The 24,425-nt window shown below is 36.7% G+C and overlaps 1 protein-coding gene across 1 annotated transcript in view; it reads right to left on the bottom strand.

Annotated features, from left to right (window-relative positions):
• Window positions 1-24,425, bottom strand: part of LOC136030708 (cytoplasmic dynein 2 heavy chain 1-like) — a 575,385-nt gene that overhangs the window by 356,898 nt on the left and 194,062 nt on the right. Inside the window, exon 31 of the mRNA XM_065709779.1 lies at window positions 7,944-8,126. Within this exon, the coding sequence (XP_065565851.1) occupies window positions 7,944-8,126 (183 nt within the window). The remainder of the gene's footprint in view (window positions 1-7,943; window positions 8,127-24,425) is intronic.

Genomic DNA, 24,425 nt, shown 5'->3' with positions numbered 1-24,425 from the left:
CATAAAATCACAAGTGTGATTTTGTGACAAAATCACAAGTTAATTTTAACATTTTCAGGTATTTCTCTGGTTTAAATTAAAAAAAAAAAAAATTATTGCTCACACCATAAATATTTTTGCAGTTTACAAAAAATGAATTTCTTTTCTACGGAAATATAGAAACGGAAATATTAAATCGTACTATGCCGTCTCTCGGAATAAATCGAAGTGATATACGTGACATTTTTAGATTGAAATCAGGGCCGATAGTAGTAAAGCTAAACTCGGTTGAAATCAGAGATTATATTTTAAGAAACAGCTCCGTATTAAGAAGGCTTGGTTTATCGGTGGCTCCGGATTACACAGCTATACAAAGGGAGGCCCGTAAACATTTAAAGGAAATGTTGACTACTGCGCAAAATGATGGCCGTGATGCAAAATTACGAGGTGACAAAGTATTCATCGAAGGCCGAATATTCAGGTATGATGGAAATTCAATAGTCGAGATTAAGCGTAATTTGAAGCCGGTACAAAATTCTGGTCCACCCTTTAGAGCTAGGCTCCCAAATGATCCCAATAATATTCCGATGAGGCTAGTTAGTGATGCCAGTGATAGTGATACTGAGACATTAGTGCCATCGACCAGCACTCCTCAGGCAGTATCGACAGCTAAAAGTTCTGCTAGTGCTATTGTCAGCCCAAATGACTTGTTTCGACCAGGTACTCGTAATGTAGCACCCAAAGGAAGCCATTCGCCAAGAAAGAAGTTTAATGAAAGACATCGTGGTGGTTTTTATCGTGATTTTTATGACAATAAACACCGAAGTGACTTAGCGGATATAAATAACCGCACTCATGAGTATTATCATGTTGCCTTTCCCCCGACTAAGACTAGTAACGAGCAATCTCAACCAAAGGCTAGTGATGTTAACGTGCTAACAGAAGGCGTAGAAACATAGGATATAGAGGGCCATATACTGAGTCTAGTGTCATGGAACATACAAGGATTACGTGATAAGTTGGCCTATTTATATGACGATTTATTTTCGTTTGATGTGATTTCGCTTATTGAAACATGGAACGATTGTTTTCCTATATCACCTCTCCCCGGGTATTTCGTTGAACAAACCGTGCGTAATGTAGCAAGAAATAATAGACATTATGGTGGCATTTTGGTTTTGGTTAAAGCATCTGCTATTGACGGCTATGAGAGAATTACTAGTAGATCTGAAAACTTGCTTTGGCTGTCTATTTATTTGAAATTTGGGAAGAAATTAATTTTGGGTGTAGTGTATATACCTCCACAGAATAGTTCGTACAATCAAGAAAATACTTGGGAAATTTAGGAGAAGAATTTTCGTTAATACAAGAAAGTTATAAAAATCTGGATTGTGTGTTAATGGGGAATTTCAATGCTTATACCGGCCTGGAGGCTGAGATCCCCGATGTGTTGATCCCAGATTTAGGTGATTTTGTCCCAATTTGTTGTAGAATACCACGAAGCAACAAGGATGAAAAAAGAAAAATAAATATATGGGGAAGAAAGCTCCTGGCGTTTTGTGGGGAACATGGTCTGATGATTGCGAATGGTAGGTTTGGGAATGATAAGGGCAGGGGCGAGTTCACTTGCCTTTCGGGTCCAACTCCAAGTGTTATAGATTATGTGCTAATTAATACGCAATTTGTACCTGAATCAATAAATATGAGAGTATTAGATTTAGTTGGATCTGATCATAGAGCTATTATGCTTGAGGTAAAGATTGGGCAGTTTGTGAACCACGGTTCACGAGTAAGAAATTTCTATAATGCGGATTATAGAAAAATAGGTTTAGAAAAACGAATTAGAAATGATTTAACAGATAAAGATATTGAGGTATTTAGAAGGGAGCTCTCGGACTCGCATGTAAAAAATAAGTTGAAAGCGTTAGAAGACAATGAAAAAGATGCACATAGTGTAATTATGCTGTTAAATGAAATAATGGGCAGTTGTGCAGAATCATGTGGCCTGACTAAAAAATTAAAAAAGAATGAGGGATATTTTGACTTGGATTGCAAGTTAATGAAAGAAGAAGCAAAATATTTATTAAATCGTTTGAATGAATTTGATAGCGCGGAAGATCAAAGTCTAAAATTGGCTAAATATAAAGATAAAAGAAGAGAATACAAAAGCTTAATAAAAAGAAAAAAAAAGAGTACGAGAATAAGAAGAAACTGGCTATTGCTGATGATTTTAGAAATAAAGATTTTAAAAAGTTTTGGGGCTATATAAAGAATGATAGTGGAAGGAGAAATGTTAATACCCAGGCTGTTCCGGAAGCTGATTCATGGCCTGATTACCTAAATAATTTAGAAGGTGTTTGTGCAGATCTTCAGGAGGTAGCGCATACCCCAGAGGAAGGTTTTGGAGAAAATATTAGATACCAGGCTTTCCAATTGGTTAAATAAAAATAATTTAATACATGAGGAACAAGGAGGTTTCAGGACAGGGTATGGGACGACAGATAGTGTGTTTATTTTAAAGGCATTAATAGATAAATATGGAAAGGGTAAAACTTGTCTTTATGTGGGATTTCTGGATCTCCATAAGGCTTTTGATAGTGTTGACAGAGAGTTATTGAAGGATGCCATGCTAAATATTGGCCTTCCCCATTCATTTGTTAGATTGATAGTGAGCATGTATACTTGTGTGAGTGGAATCATTCAAGTTGGTAATAGGTTTTCGAAGCTTTTTGATATTAAGCGGGGAGTAAAACAGGGCAGCACCCTTTCACCTAAGGTGTTTAATATTTTTATTAATGATGTTGTTAATTTTCTAGAGAATAGATGGGCTCCGAAAGTTAGCCTAGGGACTCAAAAACTATCTCTCTTATTATTTGCAGATGATATTGCTTTGGTGGCTAATAAACCGCAAGATCTACAGACTCTTTTGAATCTCATAGAAGAATATTTGCATATAAAAAAGTTAAGGCTGAATACTGAAAAAAGCGAAGTTGTTATTTTTAAAAAAAGGAAGGTTGGGGACGATGAAAAATATACATTTAAATTTAATAATAAGGAACTATTTATAAGTAAAAGAATAAAATATTTAGGCTTTATCTTATCGGAAAATGGAAGCCTAAGGAGTCATGTTGATGAAATAATTAAGAGAGGTAGGGTGGCCATGTCAGCTATATTTAGAAACCCGACGATAATGGGGATCAAAAACCTAAAAATGTATAAAAGAATATTTAACACAAAAATTTTACCCGTGATAGAATATGGAGCAGAGATATGGGGTGGAGAAACGGTGCAGCAACTGGAGTCCCTTCAGCTCCAGTATTATAAAAGAGTGTTTGGTCTACATCAGACAACTCATTCACAGATTCTGAAAGGTGATATGGGCCTGTTTTCTTTAAGGCTACGTAGGTATATTTTAATGCTTAGGTTCTGGTTGAAGTTAACTAAGAGTAATGAAGATAGACTAGTAAGAGCGGCATATGAAGAGATGTTGAAATGTGGTTTAAAAACCTCGTGGCCATCCCAAATTAAATCATTACTAGAAAAAGTAGGAATGCCTTATTTATGGAATAATGGTCTTTGCTCTCGTGATGTACCAACAAATTTAGAAAGCCAGGTACGATTTATATTAGAGAGTCAGGAAATTCAGCATTGGCAAGGGCTGGTTTTTGATTCTACAACCCTGCAACATTATAATCAGGCAAAACCTAGTTTTGGGGAGGAAGTTTATTTTAAATTTAACTTACCGGCTATGATTCTACGTCGTTGGATTCAGCTTAGGGCAAATTGTCTTCCAATCCAGAACAGGCAAAAAACGTTCGACAAAAATAAAATGATAGTTGGTCCTCATAGGTGGTATGTTTGTCCCCTTTGTAAAGATGATGATGAAGACTTGGATCATTTTCTCCGGAAATGCCCGGTGCTCTTGGATTTACGGGAGATTTATTTGCATGGGGTTAATTTGATGCTTCCGGGTATTCTACAAAATAGTAACCCAACCACAATATTTCGAGTGGGAGTATATATAGATAAATCTTTAATAAGAAGAAAAAGTTTTATATGATTAATTTCTTTTGTAGTTAGAATAGGTACTTTTTGCGTTGAATTCTGTTTTTTGTGCGTGTTCGTACTGTTGTTAATTTCCTTGCTTATTTGTTATTTATTTATATTTTTGTGTATATGGCCCACGGGTTTTTGAAATACACTTATCTATCTATCTATCTATAGCGCAAGAGATACGCACTTAACAAGTTGAGCCAAATAAAGTTTGGTTCCAGGAGATAATTATAACTTTGAAGTGAGAAACGAAGTAAAACTTCTGTTGATTAAATCGAACCGAAAACAAAACTAATTTAAAAATGTTCAAGTAATTTTCTAGTTTGAGCAAAAAGATTAATATAATTACACAGAAACTATTAATATTTTTGCAATTTGCAAAATAAAATTAACGGTTCCATTCAGATATCATCATAGCTAACATTATGATATTCCATTTGCTTTTACACCATATATGGTTGCAACTAAGATTATTACGTCATTAATTAATCTTGTACGTGAAAATACAGTTTCTCGTAAGAAATTGACTGTATTTTAAAGGTTATTTTTAAAAATTAAAACAGTTCTTGAATCCATCAATTTTCTTTAGAATGAGCCATTAAACAGCTCTCTATGATGATCCAGTGCCCCGCTAGCTGCGGATGAAAAAAAGTTTCTTTAGTAAAGAGGGCACAATTGCAGCTAAAGAACGTTGCACAATCAGTTCCAGTCTACGAGCAGGTTTGTTAGAAATATAAAAAGTGACGGCAATGGGCTACAAAATGTTTTGGGGTAGTGAAGGAAATTCCAATCAAAATAGAAGAAAAAGATGTATTTCCGCTTCTTCCTAGAGCTGGCCTAGCAGTTGTACAAAGTTTACTTTGATAGTATCGCTGACTTAGAGGCCTTCCTCAAACAGAGAGCCCGAATTGATTGTGAAGTACTTCCTGTTGATGAATACAAGTTCTTGCCAAAAAGATACTTCTCGTGTCACGCTGATGACCATCTTGCAGCCAATTGTAATAATATTTCGATTCGTAGTCGCTGCTTAGCAAATGACCTCGCGTCTACTACTACTACTACTAATAACTCACTGCACCACCAAGCTGCCTGAGGCCAACACAGTTACGCACGCTCCACCCCCAACCTAATCTATTTAAAGCCTCCCTCTTTACACCCTCCCAGGAAGTTCCCATTTCTACCTACAGAGACCAGACTAATGCCTCTAGAATTACGACACTCGCTCATGTCACCTTTCTTATACAGTGGTTTAATTAAGTTTTTCCTAAAATCATTTGGTACTTCCCTTTTTTTCAAAAATCATGTTCATAATCTTCAGTAGCTCATTCCTAACATCAGAGCCACCATATTTAAGAAACTCATTAATCATACTATCAGCACCTGGGGCCTTATTATTTTTTAATCCTTTTAGTACTGTAGCTAATTCTTCCTCACTAAACAAATCTTCCTTCACATCCAAGGTATCACAAACTTGTTTATTTTCATCTATGTCTTTTCCTGCAACTGTATCTTGGTTTAGCACATTCTCAAAATGTTCCACCCATCTTTCTTTAACTTTTTCCTTCTCACTAATTGTGGCCCCATTTCTATCTTTAACTGGGACTAGTCCGGATTGGCTACTCCCTTTCAATTTATTAACATGCCAGTATAATATTTTACTATTATGCCGTCAAGCCGCATCTTCCAGATCCTCAGTAATTTTATCCATGGCCTCCACTTCACATCTCCTTAGTTCATAGTTTAATGCTTTCTCCACTTTCTTTACATTCCTTTTGTTTTCATACGACCTATCACTCAGAGACCTCGCGTCTTGTAAATCTAATCTATTCGAAAGAGCTATGTTTTGTGTAGTATGTCAGAAAACTACCACAAATACAACAGTGCGAATGTCACGTCACTAAACGAAAACCTACCTCTGCTATTTTGTGCCTAAGAAGTAAACAAAAGATTTTGGTTGTTTTTCATGCGGTTTCGTAATGGGCATTTGATGAAACCTAAGCTAAGACCTTTTGAACTCAGAGGATTACTACCTCCCTGTTAGATTAAAAAACCTAGCTATATTTAATATCCATCTTCTCACTGACTATTGGGACAAAAAACTGGTGCTTTGCATCGAAATTAGCGTGGCTAAACTTTCTTAATGCCTGAAAAAAGTTCTTCAAGGAAAGCTTCACTAAGTTAAACATCAGAGTATCAGGCAGCTAAGTAAGCTAAACATCGTACAATTCCCCTGGAAAACTAATTTTCAAAAGATGCTTATTGAGTTAACTTTTAACTTTTTACAGTTAAAAAGTTAACAGGTTATATTAAAAGTTACATGCTAACTCAAATACTCAAACTACAGTTAGTTTGTTGTAATTAATTGATATTATGTTGTAATTATGTTGTAATTATGTTGTAATTAATGTAATAAGTTGTAACTAACTCAAATTACAGTTAAAAGTTAACATGTTAACTTTTAGCTACTATAGGCAGTAGACCTTTACTAAGTTTCAGCTATCTCTGCAACCAACATGTCTATGGACTTCATATAATGACATTTTATATTGAACTATACCCATTCTTCATGAAATTTGTGTACTATAATTTAGAGTTTTTCTTTACTAAGTTTCTGGTATGTTAGTACCTAGATTCGTGTTTTACATTTTATTAGATTTTTATCTTGTTCTTTTCTACATTTACGGTTTATCTTTACTGTATTTCTCGTCTGTTCTTTTAATTTGCTGTTTGTTCTATATTAGACGTATTTTTTACTAGAAATTTCGACTATACTGATTTCAATCGCTCAGATTTCATTTTGATCTGACACCATTTTTTGAAGGTATCTGACTTATTGTCAAAGACACCGTCAACTTCTTTCCGTTACAAAGTGTTTTTTTTTTTAAGGTGAAAGAAAAAAAGTTACCATTTCTGAGTTTTTGCCAGATGGCGCTTATTCTCATTAAGCAGATTTTTCAAAACGCGTTTGTAAACTTTTGGTTACTATGGGCTTTAATCCTCCTTTTAATAAGTTACAGCTTCAGGTACCACAACGATTTAGGGTTTGTTCCTTACTAAAAATGCCATCTTATTTGACCTATAGATGTATTTTTTAACTTTATCCTTATGGGTTGTTTGGTAGAGCGTGGTATAGTTTTAATTTTTTTATTATTGCTTCTGTCAACCCAGCATTCATTCATTATTCTGGTAGCATTTATTTTGTTTTCGATAATTGAAATCATTATAAAAACGATCCGTGATGTTTTGGCTGGCTCTCTCAATTGTTGCTTCTCGATAATCTTCATGATTATGATAACACTCGTTGATATTTGTTTGGCTCTATCAATTTTCGCTTCTCGATACGTGTGGTCTGTTAAATGTCTCTGGAATTCTCTGTCATATTTCAGTTCCTTATAACCTGGATCACAAGACAACTTAGTAACGATCCTCACGCGTGCTCGAGCTCTTTTTCTTTCCTCTGAATTTTCCTCGTTATTTACGCCAAGGGACAGTTAATTTCCTATATGAAGGTACTGGACATGGCGGTTCTAGTTATCTACTTCTTTTTTGATCTAACTATATTTTAAGGAGTAATGGGCTATTTCATTCTGTACTATGGGACGTGATTGTCTTCTTACTAAGTTGCTAGCTACCGCTGCAACCCGGAGAAAGAAAAAAAATTAGAGACCAAAATCAGAACTAACAATACCAAAAATGGTTTTCCTTGTTTTCCAACGTGAAAAAACTGTAATTTTCCAATAAGAAATTTTAAGCCATTTTGATTCCAATGGTCCTCTTTTTTCAATCTAAAGACAAGGGAACGCTCTGTACCTTTGAAAGAGCCAGTCTACTGTTCGTACGTGTAGGCTATAAGTATATTCTTTATTGTTAAATTTAGTTTTCCTATATTTTTTTATATCTGTATTACCTACCTCAGTTTCTTGTATTATAGTCTGTTTTTTCATGGAATTGACAGCTCCTTGTATACCTTTGATTAGAACCGCCACCGAAGACAAAGTAGATAAATCCAGCCTGTTGAATTCATCAAAGCAGCCCCAAGCTCCAGATCGAGCAAGACCAATAAAAATGCGAGCTATTGACTCAACATCTAGTGCCTAAAAATAAAAGAATTAGGTAATGTAGGCCAAGCAGATAAGCCTAACGTCAATAACAACTAACTTTTAGAACAATCCTTCATTCTTGAGCAACAACATGGATAAGGTTAGTAATTCCTATTGCAGCTAAAGGAGCGTCGGCACTTTATTGTTAGCTAGTACACACTCAAAAATTGAATTTAAGTTAATCATAATGAAATATGCCAAAATATGATAAAAATATAATGGTTTAGTGACCATATTATGGAACTAAAACAAAGAATTATGGAAGAGGGGCCACCCAGACCGCATTATATTAAATACGTAACCTAATCTAACCAAAAAACCAACTCAATATTTGATTAAAACATTAATATAATATGGTTTTCCACCGAGCCAGAGCAAATTGTGTAGTATAGAGACCGTAAAAACCTTACTGTCTCATGTTAGTGATACAAATATCGAGTGTCACAGGTTAGATACCAATACAGTTATGAAAACTCCTATCTTGCCCATGAGAAGCTTATGGTACAGAGATATGAACTTGGCATCTTTTCCAAGCCCGCGCTTCGACGCGTAGATCGTACTACAACACCATAGGTGGGAACACAATTTTGTTTTGTTGCATATACAGTTTAGATACTAATACCAGTTTCCGTTTACCAATTAAATACCAATACCGTTTCCTGTCTCCAGCCGCTAGCATCGCTACGGCGCAATGTGTCCCAAAAATAAATCGAGTTTTCATAACTGTATATTGGTATCTAAGCTGTGTTCGAGTGTGCACTAGCTAACAAAGAAGTACCGTTACATCTTCCTAAGGAGACTAATAGAGGGGAAAAAATGTATCTTTCATTCTTCTTACACATAAATTAAGACTAGGCAAACTGTGCTCTCCATGATTCGCGCATAAGCTTTTAAGGGTATAAGTTCCTTTGAGCCTTATTACCCCAGTTACGACAAAGCTATACAAATGCGGAAAGCGTAATTTAAATAAAGATAAGTTTTGTAATTTTATGCAATTAGCAAAGGTTATATACCATTACAAAGAGGAGACACTGCAAAAATTACAAAATTAAAATTTTTATTGCAGGAATTTTTAAATTGCGCGAAATAACTTTTCATAAAGTGTTTTGTTACGACGAAATAAAAAAATTGCCAGTGATTGAAGACAGTTTGTTGATAAATGACTTTTAAATCTCTAGACTATTAATCTGTAGTAGGCTATCCATACTAATCAAATATTACAACTCATTCCTTAAAGCTAAAAAATCCTGTAAATATATAAGATTCGTCATCTATCTATATACGTATCTATATACTAGCTGTTGGGGTGGCGCTTCGCGCCACCCCAACATCTAGTTGGTGGGGGCGCTTCGCACCCCCCCAAGCTCCCCCGCTCGCGTAAGTCGTTACGTGCCATATTGGTTACGCGCCATTGTAGTTGTGTCCCTGTGTACCACCTATGAATATAGATAGATTTATATGTGTTTTGAACTACGTAAAACTTGCGAAACTTGGCTTTCCCATTGTCTGTGCATATACAAAGCCTTATGTACTTATAATGACGTCATATGCAAACGCTCTTTTTACAAACAAACAAACATGCATACACAAAACTCGTTTTTATATAGATAGATAGATAGATACAATACAAATTAACTGCGTAAAACTTGCGAATATACAACATTCTTCGCTGTCCAATTGTCGCTGTATATAAATAAATTGTCAGGTTTACCGACCCTCGAACATGCAACGTACAATTGTCCATGGGAAAAAAAATCAGTATTAAGATCTATTCCACATTTTTCTAATGATTGGCCTTGAGCTTTGTCGATGGTGATTGCAAATGCTAATCGAATCGGGAATTGCAATATTTTAAATTGAAAAGGCAGATCCGTTGGAATCATAGGAATTCGAGGAATAAGAACAGCCTCACCCTCAAAAGGCCCTGTCAAGATTGTGGCCTCTATTACGTTTTCCATTGTTTTTTTTACGGCAAGTCGCGTGCCATTGCAAAGCTTTGGTGGGATGATATTTCTTAACAGTATTATTGGTACGCCAATTTTTAGTTGTAGCACGTGTGGTGGAAACCCTGAAAGATCCACGGAATTTAAAAATTCAGATGGATAATTAACCGCCTCATTAGGTTCCAAAACTGTGTCGACTGACTTGTAAAGGACTGCCTGGTCTCGAATCTTGGTCAAAAAAATATTGTTGATTTCGTGGACGTCTATATTTTTGGGTGCAAGAATCGCTCTTTCACTTAGCCATTTATTATTTTTATAATTGTTTAGAATATTCGGAAATACTTTTTCAATCAATTCATTTTTGAACGTAACTAAATTACAGAATTCAGCAGGTAGTTGTATACGTCCTGAAATTGAGTCTACTGGGAACTTTCCGTTTCCAATTGCCAGGAATTGATCTGAAAATGTTTGACCAGAGTCATCGTTTTGTAATCGGACACGCATATTTGTAGTTAATTTTAATGTTTTTACGTGTGCCAATAAATTAGAATTTTTCAGGCAAGCATTCATTTCGTCTGCAGGGGTTGATCTAGGTATTATAGGTAATATTTGCCTGAAATCTCCCGCAAGAAATATTAATGTGCTGCCAAAGGGTTTCGAATTCCCTCGCAAATCTTTCAAACATTGATCCAGAGCCTCGAGCAATTTTTTGTGTGCCATTGTGCACTCGTCCCAAATAATAAGTTTGCATTTCTGCAATACTTTACCCATCCCAGATGATTTGGAAATATTGCACGTGGGAGTTTCTGTAGAATGCAAATTCAGAGGCAATTTCAAAGCGGAATGAGCAGTTCTTCCACCAGGCAGCAACGTTGCGGCTATTCCGGACGACACAATTGCCAACGCTATATCATTTTTTGATCAAATTGATGCCAGAATCAGTTTTATCACAAACGTTTTACCAGTACCTCCTGGCGCATCCAAAAAGAAAATTTCTCCAACATTGTTATCGACACAATGAGTTATCGTATCATAAATGTCTTTTTATTCCGACGCTAACTTGGAAATGTTATTTTGTACATACGACAATAGATCACTCGTACTGTAACTTTGTTCACGATCCAATTCTACACATGTCGAAACAGCAGCGGTACGATTAGGTGAAGGCATTCCCAAATCCTGAAGAGGTTTGTTTGCCATACATACGCACAAATCTTCTATAATAACTAAAGTGTAGTTATAAATTTCTGATGTAAAATCAAAAGTCATATCTGACGTCTCTAACCGTTTTCGATGGAGTATATCTTCGGACATTTTTAATTTATATTTTTCCCATAACTCTGTAGGAGCTTATGGAGAGCAAGTTGTTAGTATGATGCCAAACAATGCACGAATCTGACTTGAAGTTGACGTTTCGCACGCGTCATTGATGCAGTTACCCCAGTGTTGGTCATTCTCCAATAAATTCTCCAAATCTGTATTAAGATCTATACCACATTTTTCTTGTTTGCCCTTGAGCTTTGTTGATGGTGATTGCAAATGCTAATCGTATTGAGAATTGTAATCTTTTAAATTGGAAAGGCAGATCCGTTGGAATCATGGGAATGTAAGGAATAAGAACAGCCTCACCCTCAAAAGGCCCTGTCAAGATTGTTGCCTCTATTACGTTTTCCATTGTTTTTTTTAACGGCAAGTCTTGTGCCATTGCAAAGCTTTGGTGGGTTAATATTTCGTAGCAGTATTATTGGCACGCCTATTTTTAGTTGTAACAAGTGTGGTGGAAACCCTGGGAGATCCAGGAAATTTAAAAATTCAGATGGATAATTAACCGCTTAATTTGGTTCCAGGAGTGTGTCGATTGACTTGTAAATTACTTCCTGGTCTCGAATCTTGGTCAAAATATTGTTGATTTCGTGGACGTCTTTATTCTTGGCTGCCAATATCGCTCGTTCTCTAAGCCATTTGTGATCTTTATAATTGGTTATAATACTCGGAAATACCTTTTCAACCAATTCATTTTTGGATGTCAATAAATTAAAGAGTTCAGCAGGCAGTTGTATACGTCCTGAAATTGAGTCTACTGGGAGCTTTCCGTTTCCAATTGCCAGCAATTGATCTGAACATATTTCACCAGAGTCATCGTTTTGCAATCGGACACGCATATTTATAGTTAATTTTAATGTCTTTACTTGTGCCCATAATTTAGAATTTTTAGGAAAGCATTCATTTCGTCCGCAGGGGTTGATCTAGGTATTATAGGTAATGTTTGCCTGAAATCTCCCGCAAGAAATATTAATGTGCTGTCAAAGGGTTTCGAATTTCCTCGCAAATCTCGTAATGATTGCTGCAGAGCCTCGAGCGATTTTTTGTGTGCCATTGTGCACTCATCCCAAATAATAAGTTTGCATTGCTGCAATACTTTACCCATCCCAGATGATCTGGAAATATTGCACGTGGGAGTTTCTGTAGAATGCAATTTCAGAGGCAATTTCAAAGCGGAATGAGCAGTTCTTCCACCAGGCAGCAACGTTGTGGCTATTCTAAACGACGCAATTGCCAACGATACGTCTTTTTTTGATCGAATTGATGCCAGAATCAATTTTATCACAGACGTATTACCAGTACATCCTGGCGCATCCAAAAATAAGATATTTCCAAAGTTGTTATCTACACAATGCATTATCTTATCATAAATGTCTTTTTGCTCAGACGTTAACTTAGAAATATTGTTTTGTACATACGACAATAGATCACTCGTGTTGTAACTTTATTCACGATCCAATTCTACACATGTCGAAACAGCAGCGTTACGATTAGGTGAAGGCATTCCCAAATCCTGAAGAGGTTTGTTTGCCATATATACGCACAAATCTTCAATAATAACTAAAATGTAGTTATAAATTTCTGAAGTAAAATCAAAGGTCATATCTAACGTCTCTAAATGTTTTCGATGGAGTATATCCTCGGCCAATTTCGATTTATATTTCTCCCATAGCTCTGTAGGAGCTGGAGGAACACGAAGTTAGAATGATTCCAAACAATGCACGAATTTGACTTGGAAATGACGTTTCGCACGCGTCATTGATGCAGTTATCCCAGTGTTGGTCATTCTTGAATAAATTCAGAGCTTGGCAAGCACTATGGTAAGTGTCATGTATGGTACCGTTTACAGTTCTCAAATACTCAAAGGACGTCGGACCGGGTACATTCACCAAAAGCAGGCGTAGAAAGAAGCATTCATGTTGATTGGGATGAACGGTATAGAGTCTACCTATCGTGGTATCTTTAAAGATGGTAGGTAGGCAGTCGACTGACTTACCCTGTTTTCGACATTCAAATACTTCATTTTTAGTATTCCACGTGTAATACGAAGGCACTTCAGTATACAGCAGTTTTTTTGCAAAAGAATCATTTTTGCATAGCGAAAAGAAAGCAGTTAACTTTGTATCCGGTGGATTCAGGGCTCCTTGTTGCACGTTGGATTCCAAGAAATAAACACGTTGACCATTCTTTAAATGTGCCGCTAAGTGAACAACAGCTGGATTACGTTCATGTGTCGGAAATGAAAGAATTCGCCAAACAGCTTCATTACTGCTTATGTATCTTCCAGCCTGATATTGTACGATTTCTTCGATATCTTTGATTTCGGACTGGAAGCCGAATGCCATGTCACTGCCTTTGTTGACGTATTTACATATGTATTTGATTGCCTGTACGGAGTTACAGTATTCAACGTTTATGTGTGCATTAAATGTTTTTGATAATAATGGGGAATATGAAACAACCCACTGGTTATCTACTTCGATGGTGGTACCGTTACGCTTCTTTATTATTGCTGTTTTACCACCATCTTCAGTAGATCTTCTTCTATATTGTGGGTAACCATCATTGCCAGTAATTGTGTTGGATACTAAAAGTCGAGGATATTGCTTTGTGCACCTTCCTTTGGCCATGCATGGTGAATTTTCGCTCAGTGCACCGCAAGGTCCATGTATCATATTTTTTACAACAATATCATATAACCCCTTATCGACATTTTCATCAGGTATTTCAGCGGAAATCACATCATCAATTTCGTTAGAAGTAATTTTATAATGTAGCCAGATTAGTATATGTGCGTGTGGCAAACCTCGTTTTTGCCATTCCACTGAGTACATTCAGCATCACACTGACCCAAACACTTCAAGTTTTACTATGTAGTTTATCAGTGATTTCACCTTTTGCCGGAAGAAACGGGCCGTAATGTCATGTCTATGAACCGCCGATAAAGTGAAAGCTGCTGTATCCCGACCCAATATTGATTACATGTAAATATAATAAATAAATCTGGACGAACATAGAGACGAACACAAGCAATAGCATCTTGAGCATATTCATGCATATGATGGGGACTGTCAGCATATGACGAAGGTAAAATCGTTAATATTCCAACGTTTGTGGTATTACCGTAATTTACAACTGCATCTCGCAAATGAATGCATTGTTCAGAGCGGAGCTTGGTCCGATTCAGACGGATATATAGCAAACGTTCTGATTCAGTTTTTACATACATATCAACGACGTATTGGTGAAACAATTGACGGCATTTTAAAATATAATTGTCTTCATCCTGCCGAATCATTAGTCTATAGGAATAATAATGCATTGTACTGCATTTCTTATTCATTTCTTTGTTAGTGGCTGGATTCATCAATTTAATATTAAAGTGATAGCCGTCGGCTCCATCCCAAAAAATGATAGGATATTGTAGGGCATCGTAGCATCGATGAGTTTCAGCAAAACGCTTAGATTCTGACGTAGTTCCAGTAAGAAAAGTCTTCAATGGCTCTGGTGGTGCAGCCAATAGAGGAAGTTTAACTTTTCCTGAGGCGCAACACATTCCCATTGTTTCACCATTGAATTTCAAGGCCTTGCAATAGGGACAAATTTTAGACATAGTCCCGATTTGAACACATCTACTCAAGCTTTAATCATCGACTGGGCTGCACCTGAATGCCAGGCGATAATTTTCAGGTTGCTCTTGTGATTCCTCGGCACGCTTTCTTTTCTTACTTTCTCTATCAGCAGCAAGCCTGTTTTCTTGCTGTTCTTGTGATTCCTCGGCACGCCTTCTTTTTTCACTTTCTCTTTTAGCAGCAAGTCTGGTTTCATGTTGCTCTGGTAGTTCCTCGGCACGCCTTCTTTTTTCACTTTCTCTTTTAGCAGCAAGTCTGGTTTCACATTGCTCTGGTAGTTCCTCGGCACGCCTTCTTTTTTCACTTTCTCTTTTAGCAGCAAGTCTGGTTTTTCGTTGCTCTGGTAGTTCCTCTTCCTCGGCACGCTTTCTTTTCTTACTTTCTCTATCAGCAGCAAGGTTTTTGGCATAGTCTCTTTGAGCAGCTTCCTCGGCTGTTGCCATTGTAGGTTCATCATTCATTTTACAGTTAAACATTTTTCCGTGAACGAAAGTCTTAAATACCTTTAATGACGTCATCGTCATAACAAACATGACGACAACTGACTACCTTTAATGACGTCATCCTCATTAAAAACATGACGACAACTAACTTCATGACGTCAGTCGACACACAAACACATATACAACTTATTTTTATATATATAGAAGACTAGCTGTTGGTGGAGCGCTTCGCGCCCCCCAAGCTACCTCTTGCGCGTAAGTCGTTACGCATCATATTAGTTACGCGCCATTGTAGTTGTGTCCCTGTGTCCCACCTGTGAATAGAGATAGATAGATATATATATATATATATATATATATATATATATATATATATATATATATATATATATATATATATATATATATATATATATATATATATATATATATATATATATATATATAGTTGCATATTAATAGATTGTCAGTTTTACTGACTCGAACATGCAACATATAATTGTCCATGGGAAAAACAATTCATATTCAGATCTATACCTCAAAATTCTAATGATGTGTCCCTGTGTCCCGGTCGTCATTTATATTCCCTGTGTCCCGGTCGTCATTTGTGTCCCGGTGGCCCAGTTTGTGATTTCTCTTTGAGTGTCTCGGTCGTCATTTATATTCCCTGTGTCCCGGTGTCCTGGTCATCATTGTGTCCCGGTCTGTAATTTCTATTCGAACAATCCCTGTGTCCCGGTCGTCATTTATATATCCCGCCAGTGCCCTCGGCGTCCCCGTTGTAGTTATGTCCCTGTGTCCCGGTCGTCATTTATATTCCCTGTGTCCCGGTCGTGATTTGGGTCCGGGTGTCCCAGTCTGTAATTTTTCTTTGAGGTTCCCGGTCGTCATTTATATTCCCTGTATCCCGGTCGTCATTTGTGTCCCGGTATCCCGGTATGTAATTTCATCAGTTGACAAACATGACGCTAGTCGACAAACAACTTCATGACGCATACATCTCAATCCTTATAATGACGTCAGTCGACAAACATGACGTCAGTCGACACACAAACATGACGTGACTCGACACACACAGACAACTTACTTGTTATATAGATATATCTATCTATCTATATATATAAAAATAAGTTGTCTGTCTGTCTGTGGATCAGGTGACGTCATGTTTCTGTGTTGACTGACGTCATGAAATTATTTGTCGTCATTCTGCTTTGACGGTGACGTCATTAACGGTATTTAAGACATTTGTTCACGGAAAAATGTGACGACCGGGAACCTCAAAGAGAAATTACAGACTGGGACACCCGGACACAAATCACGACCGGGACACAGGGAATATAAATGACGACCGGGACACAGGGACACAACTACAACGGGGACGTCGGGGGCACAGGCGGGATATATAAATGACGACCGGGACACAGGGATTGTTCGAATAGAAATTACAGACCAGGACACCGGGACACAAATGACGACCGGGACACCGGGACTCAGGGAATATAAATGACGACCGGGACACTCAAAGAGAAATTACAAACTGGGACACCGGGACACAAATGACGACCGGGACACAGGGAATATAAATGACGACCGGGACACAGGGACACATCATTAGAATAATGAGGTATGGATCTGAATACGGATTGTTTTTCCCATGGACAATTATATGTTGCATGTTCAAGAGTCAGTAAACCTGACAATCTATTTATATGCACAGACAATGGGACAGCGAAGAATGTTGTATATTCGCATGTTTTACGTAGTTAAAAACATATATTTATATCTATCTCTATTCACAGGTGGGACACAGGGACACAACTACAATGGCACGTAACTAATATGGCGCGTAACGACCTACGCGCGCGGGGGGGCTGGGGGGGCGCGAAGCGCCCCACCAACTAGGTGTTGGGGTGGCGCGAAGCGCCACCCCAACAGCTAGTATATATATAAAAATAAGTTGTCTGTGTGTGTGTATGTGTGTGTGTCGAGTGACGTCATGTTTGTGTGTCGACTGACGTCATGAAGTTAGTTGTCGTCATGTTTGTTAATGACGGTGACGTCATTAAAGGTATTTAAGACATTCGTTCACGGAGAAATGTTTAATTGTAAAATGACTGAAGAACCTACAATGGAAACAGCCGAGGAAGCTGCTCAAAGAGTCTATGCCAAAAAACTTGCTGCTGATAGAGAAAGTAAGAAAAGAAAGCGTGCCGAGGAATCACAAGAACAGCAAGAAAACAGGCTTGCGGCTGATAGAGAAAGTAAGAAAAGAAAGCGTGACGAGGAATCACAAGAACAGCAAGAAAACAGGCTTGCGGCTAAAGAACGCAAAACCGCGCATTTAGATGAAAATCCACATGGACAGCGAGAGTCAAAACATATCAAAACTGAAAACGATAGCGATGATGATTGGGTTTGGGATTTTGACTTGGATAAGGTCATCAATGCTACCAGATTTAAGTTAAAAAAACAAAGGTTCGGCGATATGTACTTCATATTGACGCTGGAAAATAAAGAAAAAAGAAAACTGAAAAAAGAAAAAAGGTAAAAAACTAAAAAAAAACTAAAAAGAAAAAACACTCAAAGAGAAATTACAGACCGGGACACCCGGACACAAATCACGACCGGGACACAGGGAATATAAATGACGACCAGGACACAGGGACACAACTACAACGGGGACGCCGGGGGCAAAGGCGAGATATATAAATGACGACCGGGACACAGGGATTGTTCGAATAGAAATTACAGACCGGGACACCGGGACACAATATATAAAAATAAGTTGTCCGTGTGTGTGTGTGTGTGTGTGTGTGTGTCGAGTGACGTCATGTTTGTCGAATGACGTCATTATAAGGATTGAGCTGTATGCGTCATGAAGTTGTTTGTCGACTGACGTCATGTTTGTCAACTGATGAAATTACATACCGGGACACCGGGACACAAATGACGACCGGGACACAGGGAGTATAAATGACGACCGGGAATCTCAAAGAGAAATTACAGACTGGGACCCCCGGACCCAAATCACGACCAGGACACAGGGAATATAAATGACGACCGGGACACAGGGACACAACTACAACGGGGACGCCGGGGGCACAGGCGGGATATATAAATGACGACCGGGACACAGGGATTGTTCGAATAGAAATTACAGACCGGGACAAAGGGGCACATATATATATGATATATATATATATATATATATATATATATATATATATATATATATATATATATATATATATATATATATATATATATATATATATGTATATATATATATATATATATATATATATATATATATATATATATATATATATATATATATATATATATATATATATATTCACAGGTGGGACACAGGGACACAACTACAATGGCGCGTAACAAATATGGCGCGTAATGACTTACGCGCGCGGGGGGGGGGCTTGGGGGGCACGAAGCGCCCCCACCAACTAGTATATCTATCTTCTATATATATAAAAATAAGTTGTATGTGTGTTATGTCTGTTACACTATGTCTGTTACGCCAGATTATATCTTCTATATATATAAAAATAAGTTGTATGTATTTTGTGTTGAGATTTTGCATATGCGGTCTGAAAAATAAAGAAGAAAAAGAAAACAAACTAAAATGTAAAAACTGGGAATTGCATAAATATTTCGAAATATTTTGACAATAGATTAAAATAATTCGAAAACCTTAAAACAGATACTTAAAATTTTGAGGTTTATTATAAATTGTTGAGCTTTAGCAAGCTTGGCACGTGAAGAGGAATTTTTAGTATAGATCTTAAAATGAAAGAAGAAACAGCCAAGGAAGCTGCTCAAATAGTTAATTCAAAGAGAAATTTTAGTATAAATCCTACAATAGCAGGAGAAACAGCCGAGGAATCTGCTCAAAGGGTTAATGCCAAAAGGCTTGCGGCTAAAGAACGCAAAACCGCACAGTTAGATGAAAATCCATCTGGACAGCGAGAGTTAAAACTGAAAATGATAGCGATGATGATTGGGTTTGGGATTTTGACTTCGGTAAGGTCATCAATGCCTACCAGATTTTAGTTAAAAAAAACAAAGGTTCGGCAATAAGTATTTCATAGTGACACTGAAAAATAAAGAAGAAAAAGAAAGCTGAAAAAAGAAAAAAGGTAAAAAACTAAAAAGAAAAAAAACTAAAAAATTAAAAATTAAAAAAAAAAAAAAAACTAAAAAGAAAAAAAAACTAAAAAAGCTAAAAAACTAAAAAAAAAGAAAAAATTAAAAAAAATGGGAATTGCACAAATGTTTCAATATATTTTGACAATAGATTCAAGTAATTCGATAACCTTAAAACAGATACCCAAAATTTTTAGGTTTATTATAAATTGTTGGAGCTATTATAAAGCGCCCCCAACAACTAGGTGTTGGGGTGGCGCAAAGCGCCACCCTATATAAAAATAAGTTGTTTTTCTGCGTGTCTGTCTACTGACGTCATGTTTATGTGTCGACTGACGTCATGTTTGTCGACTGACGTCATTATGAGGATTGAGCATTATTCCGTCATGAAGTTGTTTGTCGACTGACGTCATGCTTGTCGACTGACGAAATTGCAGATCAGGACAACGGGACACAAATGAAGACCGGGACACCGGGACACAGGGGATATAAATGACGACCGGGACACTCAAAGAGAAATTACAGACTGAGACACCGGGGCACAAATAACGACCGGGACACAGGGACACAACCAAGACGGGGACGCCGGGGGGCACAGGGGGATATATAAATGACGACCTGGACACAGGGAATGTTCAAGGACAATCATTAGAATAATGAGGTATAGATCTGAATACGGATTTTTTTTCCATGGACAATTATATGTTGCATGTTCAAGGGTCGGTAAACCTGACAATCTATTTATATGCACAGAAATTGGGACAGCGAATAATGTTGTATATTCGCAAGATATAAGTATATAAGGCTTCGACCGGGACACCGGGACACAGGGAATATAAATGGACACAGGGAATATAAATGACAACTGGGGCACTCAAAGAGAAATTACAGACTGGGACACCGGGACACAAATGACGACCGGGAAACAGGAAATATAAATGACGACCGGGACACAGGGACACAACTACAACGGGGACGCCAGGGGGCACAGGTGGATATATAAATGACGACGGGGACACAGGGAATGTTCGATTAGCAATCACCATTCGCAAGTTTTACGTAATTGAAAACATATAAATATCTATCTATATTCACAGGTGGGACACAGGGACACAATTACAATGGCGCGTAACTAATCTGGCACGTGACGACTTACGCGTGCGGGGGGGCTTGGGGGGCGAAGCACCCCCAGCAACTAGGTGTTGGGGTGGCGCGAAGCGCCACCCCAACAGCTAGTATTCAATTAATATTCCTAAAGTTCTTCATTGATTAGAGTGAGGGGTTATCTTATGTATCCCGTCTATATCACGAGTGCAGAAGTAACTCTCTTGGAACAGAATGACCAGTAAAAAAAAAAAATCCATGCATTACTAGTTCCAAAATAATAGTAGTCAACTAGACTTAGCTGAACAATACGTTGTTTTTGAATTTAATGCTGCGAAATTCAACGTCGTGCTTTTTAACGGGGAAAGTCCACTTCCTCATGAAATTCTACTTGGGAATTCAAAGATCTGCCCTTCCGATCAAATCGTTTATCTTGGTATTCCCATTGAAAATACCATTGTTAATGCTCGTCATCTCTTCAGAGAAGTCATCAAGCGCCACATATGAGCTGTCTATGCTTTCATAGTCTCTGCTAAGCTTTTGTTTCAATTGCCGTTATCTTGTAACGCTGTAGAACACTGTTTCTCTCTTCCAAATCTTCTACATTGCACTCTTCCGGAAGATTCTTACAAGTCTTGATAAATTGAAAATTCACTTCACTTTTTTCATGTTCGCAAAATACATACTGAGACATCGGTGGATGCAAGGGGCTTGAGGGCACGGGGCCCCCAGGATTTTCTTTGCTACCCTGTTTACCTTTTTTTTCGTTTCACTTAATTTTTTTCTTAATTATTTGTCAATAATTATAAATTTGTCAATTCGGTCAATCATTGGCACCTTCGTCACATTGTTACCCCCCCCCCCAAGATTTTGCCAATTGGCGCACTCGTTTCACTTCCACCCTAATTATCCGATTTTGAAATGCGATGAAAACCTCGTCAACAGTCTTCACATAGCAGATCATACTATACCTGTTCCTAAACTTACGGAGAAACAAAACCGTAAGATTTCAAGACATGCTTGGAGCCAATTTTTTGAGCTGTAGTTATCTTGTCAGAGTAGCATAGTGATATTCTACTTCTTTTTTTTCTCTCTTTACAGTGCTCCGTCATTTTCTTTTTTTTACAATGACGGGTTTTTAATAAAGTATAATAATATTCATAATAATTTGAATTTACAAGAAGAGTTTTTTGAGAATTTCGAAAATAACCTGAAGTCACAGGTAATGAACAAGTCAAAAGTAAAAGTGCATCACTACAATTTTCACCTTACTCAATATATCTTGATATATAGAGCCCTTATATAGAGCCCTTTTACGTAACGAAAGAGATCTCACCACTGGTAATTACTTTTTTTGCCACCATTATCATGAGTCTTGAACCATAGGGAGACACAATAATGCGTTCCATATTCGATTTATTATGGTGTAAAATATTTAGTTGGAAGTTAACAGCTCTTTATCTTGAAAACCAAGCAATATTTGCGTTTTAGCAAAGGTAAAAAAAAGGGTAAAGGATACAGCTTTAGACTTTACAGTCCGTACCGGCGGTGCTGATCTCCGTTTCTTGGCCCTTCAAGTTTCTTTAGCAAAGGTAGCTTAACTTTTTTCCACATCATATTTTCTCTTTATTTCCAGAGAAAATCACATAGAACTAAAGGCTGTAATTAATTGTGAGGGGTCATTTGACCTTGAATTAAGAGTTTTAAATTAAATCATAAGTGGCTTTTTCGATGAAAAGAAAATTTGGTGAAAGAGAGACACAAGAAAGTGCCATTTTGTGCTACAAAATTATTATAAGGAAATTTATCAAAATTCTGCAAAACTGGCGCTAGCAACTTGGGAGGAACAATTAGAAGCATTAACCAATTGATATCTGAATTAACAAACCCTCGGAGCATTTTTTTCAAGTTCCCTGACCGAGGTAAAAAACTATATCAAACTAGCTGTTGGGGTGGCGCTTTGCGCCACCCCAATACCTAGTTGGTGGGGGCGCTTCGCAACCCCCCCCCCCCAAGCCGCCCCCCTGCGCGCGTAAGTCGTTACGCGCCATATTAGTTACGCGCCATTGTAGTTGTGTCCCTGTGTCCCACCTGTGAATATAGATAGATAGATAGATATACATATATATATATATATATACTAGCTGTTGGGGTGGCGCTTCGCGCCACCCCAACACCTAGTTGGTGGGGGCGCTTCGCGCCCCCCCCCAAGCCCCCCCGCGCGCGTAAGTCGTTACGCGCCATAATAGTTACGCGCCATTGTAGTTGTGTCCCTATGTCCCACCTGTGAATATAGATAGATAGATATATATATATATATATATATATATATATATATATATATATATATATATATATATATATATATATATATATATCATTTGTATCCCGGTGTCCCGGTCTGTATATACATTCGTTTTTTAGTTTTGTTTTTCTCCTTTATTTTTTTCCTTTTTTTTTTCTTTTTTAGCTTATTTAGATTTTAGATTTTTTAGTTTTTTTATTAGTTTTTAGTTTTTTTTCTTTTTAGTTTTTTTGTCCCGGTCGTCATTTATATCCCCCTGTTTCCCCCGGTGTCCCCGTTGTAGTTGTGTCCCTGTGTCCCGGTCGTCATTTATATTCCCTGTGTCCCGGTCGTCATTTGTATCCCGGTGTACCGGTCTGTATATACATTCGTTTTTTAGTTTTGTTTTTCTCCTTTATTTTTTTCCTTTTTTTTTCTTTTTTAGTTTATTTAGATTTTTAGATTTTTTAGTTTTTTTATTAGTTTTTAGTTTTTTTTTCTTTTTAGTTTTTTTGTAGTTTTTACCTTCTTTTTAGTTTTGTTAATTTTTTTTTTTACTTATGTCCTGGTCGTCATTTATACTCCCTGTGTCCCGGTGCTTTGTTGATTGCTAATCGAACATTCCTTTTGTCCTGGTCGCTTTCTCTTTGAGTGTCGTCATTTATTTTTTTCTTTTTTAGTTCTTTTAGTTTTTACCTTTTTTAGTTTTTTTTAGTTTTTTAGATGAAAATTTTTTTTAGTTTTTTCCTTTTTTTCTTTTTAGTTTTTTATTGGTTTTTACCTTTATGTTAGCTTATTTTTCAGTTTTTTCCTTTTTTTTTATTTTTTTTTATTTTTTATTTGTTTTAGTTTTTTACCTTTTTTTAGTTTTTTTAGTTTTTTTAGTTTTTTTAGTTTTTTTAGTTTTTTAGCTTTTTTACTTTTTTTATTAGTTTTTAGTTTTTTTGTAGTTTTTGCCTTTTTTTAGTTTTTTCAGTTTTTTTTTAGTTTTTTATTGGTTTTTACCTTTATTTTAGCTTATTTTTCAGTTTTTTCCTTTTTTTTAGTTTTTTTAGTTTTTAGTTTTTTTAGTTTTTTACCTTTTTTTAGTTTTTTTAGTTTTTTAGCTTTTTTATTTTTTTTATTAGTTTTTAGTTTTTTTTTTGTAGTTTTTGCCTTTTTTTTAGTTTTTTTAGTTTTTTAGCTTTTTTATTAGTTTTTAGTTTTTTTTTGTAGTTTTTGCCTTTTTTTAGTTTTTTAGTTTTTTAGCTTTTTTATTTTTTTTATTAGTTTTTAGTTTTTTTTGTAGTTTTTGCCTTTTTTTAGTTTTTTCAGTTTTGACGTCACCTGATCCAGTTTTTTCAGGTGACGTCACCTGATCCACGATCCACAGATCCACAGACAACTTATTTTTATATATA

Source organism: Artemia franciscana, chromosome 8 (assembly GCF_032884065.1).
Source record: "Artemia franciscana chromosome 8, ASM3288406v1, whole genome shotgun sequence".
Lineage (NCBI taxonomy): Eukaryota > Metazoa > Arthropoda > Branchiopoda > Anostraca > Artemiidae > Artemia > Artemia franciscana.
This window is presented reverse-complemented; position numbering and strand designations above follow the sequence as displayed.